Below are 14,935 nucleotides of genomic sequence, written 5' to 3' on the forward strand. Positions count from 1 at the left end.
TGGCACTTGGCAAAAATCAGAGACGCATGACCATCTTGAAACAAATTAGTAATTTTGTATCAAGAAATAAATTAGGGATGATGTATTTTAAGTGAAAATGCCACCATATATGATAATTTTATGAAAGTAATATATAAATTTTGAATACTATTCCTTTAATTTGCCTTTCCTTAGCAAGTAAATTAAACCGTATAAATGGAGCTGTGACCCCCTAAGGACTGTTTGAGCTTTTAAGGAAATCAATAGATAATAGGATTTGACTTGGAAAAATGTACTTAATTGTTGTCTCAGAAACATGAAAGTGTTTGGTTTACAGAAATGGACATAATCGCCTATCTCACACTCTTTTAATAGCTGGTAAATCAAGAAACACATCTTTTCCATATTCTCAAATTGAAAGGGCCAAAATGATGGGTATTAGGATAAAAAACATGAAGACTTCCTAAATCTGTTTCTTCGTGCTTGACCTTTAAATCCTTCCTCTACAGAGTCATCACCGCATGAATACCAAACACTCCTCCTGGTGAGTCACAGTGAGGCATCTGGTTACTGGTGGGAATGGCATCGAACATTTCAGAGAGACAGAGAATGCGTTTTCATATTTCAAATGATTTTACATTAAATTTCCCAAACTCAAAATCTCACACTGACAAGGTAGTACATAAAATCTAGTCATGGCATTTTCAAGCTTGAAGAGGACTTCGCTGAATAAAATAAGACTCAGACAGACCAAGGGGCTGGACGCCTAGACTATGCTGTTCTAATGATGCCACATGACCTTGCAACATATATTACAAGAGGTCTAGCATTTACCTGGACTTTCCTGGGGCGGGGGCGGGGGGGCATATATATTTTTGCTATGCCAAATGTATTTTGAGACATTGATTGGCAACTTTTTCTACAGTTTCCTGAAGGATCTTGGATTGGCAGAGTTTCACTGTTCTCTGCCTATTCACAAAGTTTCTGCTCTCAGAATCCATGATTCTCCTAGAAAGCTGGAGGGAATTTTAGCTAGATATAGTCTGCAGGTAGAGCTGAAATTCTGTCAGGACTGTCTTGTGCTTGCCTTTTGGGCACTTGGCATAAAGAATTTGAACATTCTGTAGGAAATAAAACTATACCTTAATGATACCATTTCTAAGTAAAAAAATATATATATATAAATATATACATATATAGTTATCTATAATGTATCTATGTGTACAAAATTATGGGGGGAACATATTTTTTAAATTTTGTTATTTTTTAACAGTGGCAATCTTTTGGATGGTACAATGTGAACAAATATTTTCTTCTGTGTTTCTCTTTGTATTACCAGTTTTGGATACTGAACATATTTTATGTGTGTAATTAGAGAAGACTTCTAACAAACAATATTTAAATGTTATTTTTAAAATCCCAAGTAAACAAAGATGTTCATAAAGTGGGCCTGGTCAGGTTGAGTGGCACAGTAATGCCCTTCTCATCTGTTTTTTAAAATCCTGATGTAATTATATACTTTATTTATTTGATTAAAACTTTAAGCCAATTTAAAATATGGATAAATCTGCAAGTACACTGAGATGTAGACTGCCAAAGCTCGAGCAGTGCACTCACCACTGTGAGGAAAAACGAGCCGTAGACCGATCAGCAGGCTGGCAAAAACAGGAGGCAGGTGACCCAGCTACTTAGATTCAACTTGCAGCCTGAAGTCTGTAAACCACAAAACGGCTTGCTTTTAAATTAATTTATTCTGAGCACCAGAACTATTTTCCGAAGAGGGAATTACCATGTAAGATGTTTGTCTTTTTCTCAAAAGAACACTTGATTCGCCAAAGGATCCACCTCTCATATTTTACCCCTTTGGATTTGTTTTTACCTTTTAAATATTAGTTACTAGTGTTTTTATAAGATGATATTTTTCTTTCTTTTCTCTTCCTCTTAAAATGAGAAGTAATGTGCTTATTGTAACAAATACAAACTATACAGATATTTGTAAAATAAAAAGTGAAAGTATAAAATATAAAGTGAACATTTTCTCTTCATTCTCTATCCTCCAAATTCCATTTTTTCAGTGATAACTTTTAATATTTTGATGTGTAATGTTCTTTCTAGATATATATAGACGTATATTTATATATAATTAAAAAAGTAAAAATCAGGCTCTATATATAACTATCCTGCAACTTTTTTCCAACTTAGCACTTCATCATGGACTTATTTCTAGTAGATTTATTCTCATTCTTGTTAGTAGCACCAGAGCATTCCATTACTTAATATACTATGATATACTTATCTATATACTAGTAACGAATACCTAAATTCTTTCAAATTTTTTATTATTAGAAAATGTGCTGCCAGAAACACCCTTGCCATATTTCTTTACACACTTGCGCTAGTATTTTATAGGATAAAATTCTAGACGTGGGGTTGATTACTGGAGATAGGATACACGCATTAACATTTTTGGTAGATGCTGTGTTTGCTCTTCTGATACATGGAGCAGGGGTAGTCTGCAGGGTTTGGGGCAGGAACATGGATCCCTGAAGTCTGGCTGAGGGTCCAACGTGGTCCATGAAAGTAGCTGGACTTGGAGCATCAGGGAATCTTCTACAGGATAAATTTATGTCACATTCAAGCTGGCAACAGGGAAGTTATTTGTGGAGGTGAAAAGACAAAGCTCTTGCTAGATCAACTTCTGTTTTCAGAACTACGATGGCCAATGGTAATTCTTTCAGTGAAAATGAAAATCAATACAGTTTCATTGATGTTTCAAACAGAACAGACAGATCCTCTTCCGACTGAGGGCGTGGTGCAAGCTTGGTGACCCTTTCCTGAAACAGTAAACAGAAAGAGTTACCCAGGGCTTTGCAAAGACAGCTTGTAAAAGCTACTAGGTATGTAAACTAACTCGGTCATGAGAAACAGTGACTTGATAATAGTCACAGCTTTAAAAATCGTATTTCTTGTTTGCTTCGTACTAACTGATCCCCAATTCAGAATTTTATCAAGTGACGCCTCTTTCCTGCGAAGTTTTCGGAAGCCATTACTCTTGCCTGAGGTCCTGAGAAGAGCCTTCTGCCCAAATGTACAGAACCTAACCAGCCTCGGGAAAAACACATCCTACAATGACCAAACCACGCTGGTCAGGCACCCCTGCTAGGCTCTCCCTTGTGAGGAGGACACTGTCCCAGGCACAGCGTGTGTGCCAGGGAAAACAGAACTGGGTCATCCTTGACTTCAAAGACTGTATACTTTGCAACTTTGACTGAAGGTATGTTAGAAAGGACTTCACTAGGACATTAACTTTCAGGCTATGGGCAACAAGTGACTCTTTTTAAAAAAAAAAAATTAACTAAAATTTTATCTCCACTTTCCCAAATAAATTCATTGATTTCCTTAGTTTCTCCAGTGATTCAGTGATTATTGAGTCAAGTCAGCCAAGACACCAGCACCTCCTACTGCTATCGTCACTCCCATCAGTGGCTCCTTAATCCCCAAGTTTCCAGGCTTAAATGAAGTTAAGAAACGTGCCAGTGTTTTGGTTGCATGTGCGTGGGTCTCTGGGTCCGTTTTCTGTGGTGAGCACTTGCGTGGGGGCACACTTGGTAGAAGAGGGACGCTGCCTGGGGCGGGGCTGCACCCAGGGCCTCACACGGCAAACAGGTGCTCAGCAGCTACTAGTTAGATTAATAGAGATGATGGGGGGGGGGGGGGTGGATACTGGCATCTCAAGAGTCACACGTAGAAGACAGGACTCGGACTCCCCCACCTCCCAATTTTCCTCAGGCAAAAACCTAGGAGTCATCCTTGATTCCTCGTTCCCTTCCCTACAAGTTCAATCCATCAGCAAGTCCGAGGACCTGTTTGCCAAATAAGTCCCAAATCCAGCTGCTTCTTACCTCCTGATCCACCACAGTTACTTCACACTCCTGTCTTCCTTGAAAAGCCTCCTAGAGTTTTTTCCACTTTTGCTCCACTCTCGCCCCCTACAGGTCATTCTTCCCACGGCAGCCAGAGTGATTTTTCCCCGTTACAGGTTTGATCACACCATTCCCTTGCACACCCTCTGATGACGTCCCAATGCAATTAGAACAAAACCATGTCCTCTAACCCCAGCCTGATCTGGCCCTGCTTCGCACCCCAGCTCTGACTCTTCTCCCATCCGCTCATCTCACTTAGACCCACCGTCCCTTTCCGTCCCATGAAAATGCTGATCTTCACCCTGTCTCAGGGCCTTTCACCCTATCCCAGGGCCTGGAATGCTTCCCCCATCTTCACCTGGCTGCCTCCACCTCCAGTCAGAGGCCTTCTCTGACCGTACTCGTTGGAATTCTTGCCACACTGTCCCACGTGAAATCACTGTCTCCTTACCCAGATTTCCTTCAGACCACTAATCCTTGTCTGAAACGATTTCATTTGTATCTTGCTTATAGATTTGATTAGATGACCATTGCCTGTCTTCCTCACTAGAATGTAAGCTCCATGAGGGAGGGAAGAGACTTTATTTTCTTCACTGTATCCTATACAATTCATGGCGTATAGTAATACTTCAATAAGTATTTGTCAGATAAAAGGAAGAATGAAAAGAAGGAAGGATGTATACAAAAATTAAATGCACCTAAATGTAAAGACCTAAATGTAAGAGCTAAAACCTTAAAATTCTTAGAAGAAAATGGGAAAATATTCATGACTTTGGGTTTGGCAATGATTTCTTGGATATGACACCAGAACACAGGCAACAATAACAAAAATATATAAACTGGACTATATGAAAATTAAAAGCTTTTATGCATCAAGGGACACTATCAAGAGAGTGAAAAGACAACTCAGAATGGGAGAAAATATTTGCAAATCATATCTCTGATAAGATACTAAAATCCAAAATATATAAATGATTGCAACCACTAAATAACAAAAAATCCTAAGCAACTCAAATCAAACATAGGCAAAGGACTTGAATAGATATATCTTCAAAGAAGATACATAAATAGCTAATAAGTAGGTGAATAGATGCTCAATGTCATTAGTCATTAGGAAAATGCAAGTTAAAACCATGAGTTACCACTTCACACCTATTAGGATGGCTACCCAAAAAATGGAAAACAAGTGTTGGTGAAGATGTGGAGAAACTGGAACCCTCGTGCATTGTTGATGGGAATGTAACATGGCACAGCCCTTGTGGAAAATAGTTTGGCAGTTTGTCAAAAAGTTAAACATAGAACTACCCTGTGATCCAACAATTTTATTCCTTAAGTATATACTCAAATGAATTGAAAGCAAGGACTAAAACAGGTACTTGTGCACTGATGTTCATAGCAGCACTATTTACAAAAGCCAAAGGGTGGAAACAACCCAAGTGTCCATCTGCAGGTGAATGGATAAACAAAATGTGGCCTATCCATACCATGAAATGTTGTTTAGCCATAATATGGAATGAAATTCTCACACACTGAAGACATTATGCTAAGTGAAGACATTATGCAGACACAAAACGACAAATATTGTATGATTCCGCTTACCTGAAGTACCTAGAATAGGCAAATTCATAGAGAAAGTAGAATAGAGGTTACCAGAAGCTGGGGAGTTATTGTTTACCATTTAACAACAGAGGAGAGCTTATATTTGGGATGATTCAAAAGTTCTGGAAATAGATAGTGATGATGGTTGCATAACACTGTAAATGTACTTAATGGCACTGAGTTGTACACTTAAAAATGACTAAAATAGTGAATTTTATGTCCGGTATGTTTTACCACAATTAAAAAAAAAAAAGAATGGATGGACAGGGGATGGAAGGATGGGGGACACTGCAGAGAAGTATGGGTGAAGCCAGAGTAAAGTTTCCTATCCCAGCACATCTTGTAGACACCCTAAAGAATTTTGAAAATCCTTAGCAAGGCAGAGACTTGTTCACGGTGACTTACGTACATGTTTGTGGCAGGGTCCAGAATGGAAGTTTGGTATTTGCTGTGGCCAAAGAGTGCCATGTTATTCTGTTTGTAATGGCAGAGAGTCTTATCTGATGAGCTCAGGAGTCCTTAAAACAACCCTGTTCATCTTTGGGTAAAGTAGTTCAGGACTGTCAGCTCGGGCCAGGCAGAGCTGAGTTTCTCTTTCACGTTTCTAACCCCCAATGACTAGTTCAGCAGGGCAAGGACACAAAGTCTGTGATACATCCTTGCACCTGTCACCTGTGCCACACAAAAGCTAACCTCTCAGGAGTCAGATGTGTTCCACCCTGTGCTATTATTTCTAGACATGTAAGACCGAAGGGCAACTGATTAACATGGGCACTGAAATAAATTCAGACTACTACTTTTAGCACATTCATAAAGTAACATTTCAGCCAGCCTGTCTGCCAAGGAGTGGAAGTGCTCATTTTGGTAGACAGCTCTCCTCGGTAATGAAATGTTTTGATTTGAAATGTAAATGTTTCTTTCCAGAAGTTTCAGAAACCCAGCTTGGAAGATTAATTCTTTCTTGCCTGCTCCCCGAGCAGCCCGGCTATGGCAGTTGGAAACCTCTGTACACAGGGCTGCTATTTGCTGCCACCAGTATGGGCTGTGGTGTTTGGTCAAGAATACTGGCCTGGTTGTTCCTTCCAGAGGAAACTGATCCCTCTTTGCTGAACATAAAAGAAGCTTTATCACATGTTGACTACATGAAATATCCTTTCTGGCGATGTTCTCCGCAGGAACCAGTATATCCCTCTCGCTGCCTTAAACCCTATAGATACTCATAAGTGAGGATTAGTCTGCTGCATGTGTAAAATTCTGAAGTTGCCATAGCCCTCCTGTAAAATATTCCCTAAACAAACACGAAAAACAACTAAACAAAAACCCACTAAGTAGTTCAGCTGCAAAACAGACAAGCCGATTTCTAAGATTCCTTCTAAAGTCCTATGAATATTCCCCCATATATACATATAAATCTCTCAAAGTGACTTCACAATTGAACTAGTGCCAGTGAATTAAAATTAACTGTGTTTCTCCTAATCATGAAAACATGATCAAAGGCAAAAAAGGCAGCATCCACCTTGGGGCTGCTTTATGAACACAGCTTGAGGAAATCCTGGCTTCCTACTTTATAGACATGACTTGTGTTAGAAAGATCCAATTTACCTTTGCATCCTTTGTGAAACTAAGAAATTCGTTTTGTCTAATTAAGGTTCTGCTGTGATTTCCCAGTATGACATGTGCAGCGAGGCATTCAGAATGATACCTAATTAACTTGCTATTTTAGTGAATGGTCTCAAGTGTCAGTCTGGATCTGCTGCTGTTTGGAACAGCTTTGAAAGTGGAAGCCCGAGCACAGGAGCATTAAACCCGTCCACACCTGCCAGTGTGTGCTGATGGCTGGAAGATGCATTGTCACCAGCAATTAAATGGCCAAGAATATCATCCAGTTTCATCTGCAAATCATGACTACCATGCTTGGAGGTTGATAAACACATATTCCTGAATATTTTCCTAGGATGAAGAGTGGACACTCTTGCTGGGACCATGCTATAAGAGCCAGAGGCTACATCAAAATCATGGTGACCACTTGGTCTCTGGTGTTCCTGGACTGGCTTTCATGGCTCCTTTTCATTGGCTGAGTCCTATTAAATCTAAGGAAATTGCTCAAAAACATGGAAAGAAGATTTAGGAGGAGAGGATTGCAGGAAGGTGCTCCTTTAAGATGTTTACTAGCCCGGGTCATATAGATGACAGGCTCCTACCTTCATGGAACTTTAATGGGTTTGGAAAAAAATGCTTGTGATGGTCATATTTTTATTTAGTCCCTTGGACTTACAGGTTAGGACTATGGGTTAGAACAAGGGTCTCTGCTATACTTTGAGACTCTTCTTTTTCTCATTCATTTATATTTTTGGATGCAACTGAGTCCACTAGGCCTGACCTTAAATCAGGGAAACTGGTAGCCCAAGGGCCATGTTTTGCTAGTACATTGGGAAATCAGGGAATTCAACACAAACATCCCAATTGCTGATTTTTCTTAAAAATTGCAAGTTCTACCAACACAGGGACCTGAATTTATGCTTGGTGGTAATAAATTGTAGCTGAAAAGCTGATCAGCCAACGAGATGGTCACGTGCTTTCCAGTTCACCAAAGTCCCCACCATTCCCTGGTGCCTTAAATTACTTTGTTCATTGCTATGACTTACCTGGCTCCTATGGACAGATAAGTCTGTGAACCCAACCCATGCAAATACTATCTTCTGTGAGTGGTGAGGTCTGCAACATGCTAAGTGCTTGCTAAGTAGGGAAGAAGCCAGTTTGAGGCCTTTGCTTAACTGAGCGGGCTGAGGGAAGAGCGCTGCTGCCACCTGTGGTCCACAGGATGCTACGTGAGAGGACATTCTAGCTATGAGCTCTGTTCCAATGCCTGGGGTAGAGACATGAGTGCCATAACTTTGGGGAGAACTGCCTCATTCTCATAGTTTTTTTAAAAAATAGAAGTATAGTTGATTTAAAATATTGTGTTAGTTTCAGGTGTATAGCAAAGTGATTCCGTTATATATGTATTTTCTTCAGATAATTTTCCATTATAGGTTATTACAAGATATTGAATATGGTTTCCTGTGCTACACAGTAAATCCTCATTGCTTGTCTGTTTTATAGGTTGTAGCTTGTTAGTCCCATACTCCTAATGTGTCCCTCCCCTCTTCCCTTTCCCCTTTGGTAACCATAAGTTTGTTTTCTATATCTGTGAGTCTATTTCTGTTTTGTATATAGACTCATTTGTATTGCTTTGTAGATTCCACATGTAAGTGACATCAGATATTTGACTTTCTCTGTCTGACTTACTTCACTTTGTATGATATTCTCCAGGGCCAACCTCATGGCTGCAAATGACAAGATTTCATTCTTTTTTGTGGCTGAGTACTATTCCATTATATATACACCACATCTTCTTAAACCAATCATCTGTTGATGGGCACTTGGGTTGTTTTCATGTCTTGGCTATTGTGAATAGTGCTGCTATGGACATTGGGGTGCATGTGTCTTTTCAAATTAGAGTTTTTATCTTTTCCATATATTCACAGTGTTTAAGTGACCCTTGCCTGACCCATTTTGGACAGGAGGACTTAGTGAGCTGTCTGGGCATGGTGAGCATGGTGTCATCTCCTGGCTCTGAGCTCTCTATTCTATGGTGAATTACAATGAGCAGGTCTTGGCCTATTAGGCTCTGGTGCTATAACACAAGGGTATCTGATCCTAAATGGAAGAAAGGTCCAATGGGGGATACACTTTTCATGAGAACCTTGAGAGGGGAAACTTTACATCTATTATAATTCTACCATATAAAGGATAGCTGCTCAGTTTAAATTCTTTAGGAACATATAGATAAATGAAGTAAGACTCAGAGTGACACAGGTAAGTATACATATGTATATGTACACCATATATAATCTCCCAAATATGTTTAAAAAGTGATTTTGTAATCATCTTAATTTAAAGGCCATGTCTGTCACAAAATAGTAGAATTTGTAACTTTTAATGGAAAATAATATTAGTGGCCCTTTTGGAATAGCTTCACATAGTTTTATAGGGGACTCAAAAGAGCAGAAATGGAGAAAAAGGAAACTCTGCTACACCCAAGATAAATTTGGTTGTTTTTGCCTTAAATTTTTATAAAGGATCCTTTCGTTACATCATCAAAGCTTCAAAGAAGCCACAGTTTAATGGAAGAATATAGAGGCGAGGGAGCCTTGGCCCCTTCCCACTGGGGAAGGGGAGAGCTGCTGCCTGGTTGGGGGAGGCCTGGGTTTTCATTCCCTCCCCTAAGATGCCCCAAATGGACCGTGTCTCTCCTGGAGCCTGGTGCTTCTTAGAAGGGAGTGAGGATGGGCTGTGTCTCTTACCTGGGGCAGCGTTCCTTTCACTAATGCGGGGATATCGGCCTTGGAGTAGCCAATGGCAGCTAGGCCATCATCCACATCCAGATCGAATAGGAATTTCCGCAGTGTGTCTGCCAAAACAGGCCCAGCATCTGGGATCCTGGCAGTGCGGGTGTCAGCTCCTGGAAGATACAAAGCACTGACTGTAGAGAGAGGAGGAAGCTGGCCCTGGGTGTGATTCAGTCACAGGATAGCTGAATACATAACCTACTGCTGGCTCCCTCACACTGAGGACAAGGGCAGCGCTGTGCCTCCCTGTGGAGGCTGGCCCAGCGGTGAGCCCTGCAGAAGACAGGCCGGCTGGGGAGCCCCCAGAGCCTCTATGGAGAAGTTGGGGGCGGGGAAGGGGACTCGGCTCTCACATTTCCAATGGACTGCTCCCCTCTGTGTGGTGGGAAGAAGAGGAACAGAGCCAAGAAAAGAAGCACAGGAAGGAGACCAAGAAAGAAGGCTGGTGTTTGGATGAGGAGGAATGAGCATCTTGTAGGAGAAAACAGAGCTTATGTAACTTTCAAGGCTTGGAATCTGCTGACATCTAGAGGTGTACACTTTCAGTGTCCCTTCTCACAGCATCAGCTTAGGAAAGAAGACAAACCCTTTGCAAGCACCTTGTGAGACAAGGATCTATAGAAGTTCAAAAAACTCCAACGTTAACTGCCAAAAAGGAGGAAAACGACAAAAATGGATTAGGTGTGTCTGGGGAAGGAATATATTTCCTCTCTATAGCTAGGAAACTTTTTTGGACTCTGTTGCCAAAGGGCAGGTCCCTCTAAATATATATTATACAACCTGTTAGGCAGAATTAAGAATATGGAGACTCTCAGAAAGCAGTTTTTAATATGCAGATAATAATAATATCGGTGAACGAGGAAGAAGGTTGCCAAGGGTTGGAGATTTGTAAGGGCAGAATTTGGACATTATTACTAATTAATATGCAAAATCATAGAGATGTTATTCTGGAAGAGCCAGGGGTTTCTGCCCTCAGGCAGGGTGGCAGTGAAAGTTCCCAGATGAAGGGAACCAATCCCACATCCTAGGCACCCCTGCCCCTCATCTATTCTAGTTGGACACGTTCATTGCCGGGAAGTGAAGCAGTCTGTAAACGGAAGGTAGCATTATTTATTTATTATCCAAAGTGCCTCATGTTGTAGTCCAAGTCCACTATCTCTGTATTGGTCAAAAAGAGGCTAGAATGTATGGTTCACCTCCATGCTGAGGTATATTATTAACTCAATTTTAGCCTTTCTGTTCTCTGACAGAACTGTTTAAGTAATCCAGGAAAAGGTAGAAATAGAACCAGAAACAGAGCTAGCTGGGAGAGTAGTTGGACAGAAGGTAAAGCTTGCCTGGCAAGATCAGTCTGTATTACACAGCGGCGGCTCAAAAGTGGATTAAGTGGAGGGTGACACACAATACAGGGTTTATGAGGTTTTTATGTTCCCGGGGTTGCTGCCATGAAACACGCCACCCAAACCCTCCAGGCTTTCCTATGAAGTGTTTTAGAAAAAAAGAGAAGGTAGGAAAGAGAATACATGGGTACAAAGCTAAGGCAATCTAAGATTATATAGGGAATCAAAATATTTAATGCCATTTGCAGCAACATGGATGAACCTAGAGATTGTCATACTGAGTGAAGTAAGTCAGACAGAGAAAGACAAATATCATATGATATTGCTTATATGAGGAATCTTAAAAAAGGGTACAAATGAACTTATCTACGAAACAGAAATAGAGTCACAGATGTAGAAAACAAACTTACGGTTATCGGGGGTAAGGTGGGGGAGGGATAAATTAGGAGATTGGGATTAACAGCTACACACTACCATATATAAGATAGATAACTAATAAGGACCTACTGTATAGCACAGGGAACTCTACTCAATATTCTGTAATGACCTATATGAGAAAAGAATCTAAAAAAGAGTGGATGTATGTATATGTATAACTGATTCACTTTGCTATACACCTGAAACGAACACAACATTGTAAATCAACTGTACTCCAATAATAATTAAAACAAAACAAATATTTAATGGCTAAATATGGAATAATATTAACCAAAATTTCCTATGCAAGAGGAAAGAACTGGTGGTTATACCAGCCTGAGTTTTGTCTAGTAGAGGCCTTGCTTTCTCAGTAGTTTTGTTTGTGGCCTGGAATGTTAGGTTTAGGTTCTCTAATTTTTCCCATTTACCATACATCTAGCCTACTATTTGGGCTCCTGCCTGTTTACACTGTTCACATATTTACAAAGGATCTGAGTCCCCACATAGGGCTGAACAACATCCCCAATCCGAAAGGGAAAAGGGATGCAAGATCCTTGGAAAAGTCGGTGCCACATTTCCAGCAGCACATGCCAGGAAATCAAGCCCTGGAAGGTGGAGATGAAGCAACATGTGCGGAAGGATGTCTGTGGTCGTTCCTGCCTTCTTGGAAATAATCTCTCCAACGGCTGGAGCTAGAAGAGTATAATGCAGTTTTCTTTTTAGCTTTTCCCTTTCTACCCTAAACGCAAGTAGTGGAATAGATGTTTTGAAAGTTCATTGAATACTTAAGTTTACTTAAAAGAATTCTTGTATTAGAAAAATACCAATATTTTACTTAACACTAAAGCGATCCTAAATGTAACCGTATTTCTTATAAGATTTAAATGACATTGTGGATATCTTATTATAGACATTATTTATCCTACAGAACAGCAAACAAATTCTTCTTTGGGGAAATTTTTATAAAGTTAATTGTTTAGGTTCTCTATAACTGGGAATTTACTGTTACTTCCTGATTTAGATTCATTTTTATTTCCTATTAAACAAAACGTAAACCATTTATAATATGAATAGTATATAAAGAGTTTCACTTTCCTTGGGGACGAAAACAGTGGAAATATTATTACTATAAACTTAACGTAAGCAATACTTGGTTCCCTTTCATTGCTAATAGACTCAGAAACACAAAACTACAGAATTTTAGTGCTATATAGGAATTTGGGCAGGTCACTGATATTTTATCATTAAATTATCCCAAGCAATATATTTTGGTGTTATTCTTAATCGTTTATCTTCAGACGCAATCCTAGGAAATGCTCCACATATGTGGGTCACAGATCTATGATTAACGGTTCATACCCAATATCTCTGCCATCTCCAGGTGCCTCTTGGGAGACATCTCTGCCGTGAAAGTGAACACTGCTGGGGAGGTAAGTACCACAGAAAGGCCATGAGGCTGGGGAAAAAGGAAACATGGTGACTGACAGGGCAAAGCTGGTCTTCAACCTGCATATTCTAGATATTAAATTACTTTACCCTGTACTCCAAGCCATCAAGAATCAACAAACAATTTATGGCAACTGAGAGGAATCTATGACTAAATTAAAGAATTTATTATGATTTTACCACCAGTGGATGATCCACATTATAATCCTTTGCTTTATACGTCTTCACTAAGCCTGAAATTGGGTAAGACATTCCATGGCTAGAAAAGAAAGAAAGCCCTTATGTTAACATACAGATAACAGAAATTCAAGGTAACAATACAAAGACACTCTTACGGGAGGGCCCCTCACAGTCTCTTGACAATATTATTAACCCACAAAGTTAGACATTCTGTTTTCTTTGATTCCTATGAGGAGATGTTATTATGCAGTTGATATTTGGTGTTTTCATTGACAAAACTTCTGAAATGTTCAAACTCAAATGCTCATAGAATTGTATGCCATTAAAGAGTATTGAAGCAGAAGTCGCTTTCCAAGCACATTGGTTAACCTTACGATCTTGAAGAAATCAAGAATTTACTCTGGAAAAAAAAAAAAAGAATTCACTTGGAACTTTCTTTAGTAATCTTCAGGGTATGCGTTTTCTGTCTTGCTCTGCACTGCCTTGGCAGTGTGTTCCTTCACCAACTGAAGATGTCAGTGGGCGTTTTGTGAGCCAAGATGTACTGCACTAGACATGCAAGCTTGTTCTGCCAGTGATCTGTCTTGCCAATGACTGATACATTCTTTTAAATGCTATGTACTAATGGGAGTTGAATCATACACGATTGTTTCAGCCTGAAAGGCTATCTGGAAAAGGCACCGTGGTTTTTATTTGTGGGGAATTTTTGGTTGGTTTTAATGGGAAAACTCTACCTTCTCGAATTCTTAGTGAACAAATAGGACAATATAATAGTTTACAAGATGACCCAGAAGATACACATTGTGAGAAGTTAATATATTTACAATTAATATATTGAAAATGAAATGCTTTACAATAGTAAAATGGTCTGTAAGTCTGTTAATGTGGGTTATTGGATGACTTTGTTTTTATTTAATAAAAGATTTACATTTCACAGAAAGATGCAGTATTTTGGTGAATTGTATGATTATCCAAAAAGGTGCCCCGTGCCTGTCATCTCTCATGAGGTAGATCAGAAGCTGTAGGTTCTCTGAGATGCTGGATACTTAGGAATGTGCTTTACTGTTTTCGGGCTCCATGGTATTCAGGAAAGTATTGCTCAGTGTGCTTCCATGATGCAAAAGGGTTCATGTAGCTTTCAAAGTACCTTTCTTTTTTTTTTAAATTAATTAATTAGTTAATTGGCTGCATTGGGTCTTCATTGCTGCATGGGCTTTCTCTAGTTTCAGAGAGTGGGGCTAATCTTTGTTGTGATGTGCTGGCTTCTCATTGCAATGGCTTCCCTTGTCGTGGAGCACAGGCTTTAGGCGCTTGGGCTTCAGTAGTTGTGGCACGTGGGCTCAGTAATTGTGGCTCACGGGGTCTAGAACGCAAGCTCAGTAGTTGTGGTACACGGGCTTAGTTGCTCCACGGCATGTGGGAATCTTCCCAGCCCAGGGGTCGAATCTACGTCCCCTGCATTGGCAGGCGGATTCTTAACCACTGTGCCACCAGGGAAGTCCTCAAAGTGCCTATCTAACAATATACAATATTTTAGTTTGATATCTTTTAACAGTTATATATATTCTTTGTAAAGAAGAGAAATGATCCATATGTCTTAAGGAAATAGGCAAGACAGCCATTATAGAATATTTCCTTCTAGTCTTCTTACGCATATCTT

The 14,935-nt window shown here is 39.9% G+C and overlaps 1 protein-coding gene across 2 annotated transcripts in view; it reads right to left on the minus strand.

Moving 5' to 3' along the window:
* Window positions 1-2,301: 2,301 nt before the first annotated feature.
* ADHFE1 (alcohol dehydrogenase iron containing 1) overlaps window positions 2,302-14,935 on the minus strand; it is a 32,205-nt gene continuing 19,571 nt past the window's right edge. For both annotated transcript variants that reach the window (XM_057737546.1, XM_057737545.1), the window contains 4 exons: window positions 13,276-13,354; window positions 13,009-13,105; window positions 9,848-10,005; window positions 2,302-2,813 (listed from right to left, as the gene is read on the minus strand). In XM_057737546.1, the coding sequence (XP_057593529.1) occupies window positions 2,730-2,813; window positions 9,848-10,005; window positions 13,009-13,105; window positions 13,276-13,354 (418 nt within the window). In that variant the 3' untranslated portion in view covers window positions 2,302-2,729. The remainder of the gene's footprint in view (window positions 2,814-9,847; window positions 10,006-13,008; window positions 13,106-13,275; window positions 13,355-14,935) is intronic.

Source organism: Hippopotamus amphibius, chromosome 5 (assembly GCF_030028045.1).
Source record: "Hippopotamus amphibius kiboko isolate mHipAmp2 chromosome 5, mHipAmp2.hap2, whole genome shotgun sequence".
NCBI lineage: Eukaryota > Metazoa > Chordata > Mammalia > Artiodactyla > Hippopotamidae > Hippopotamus > Hippopotamus amphibius.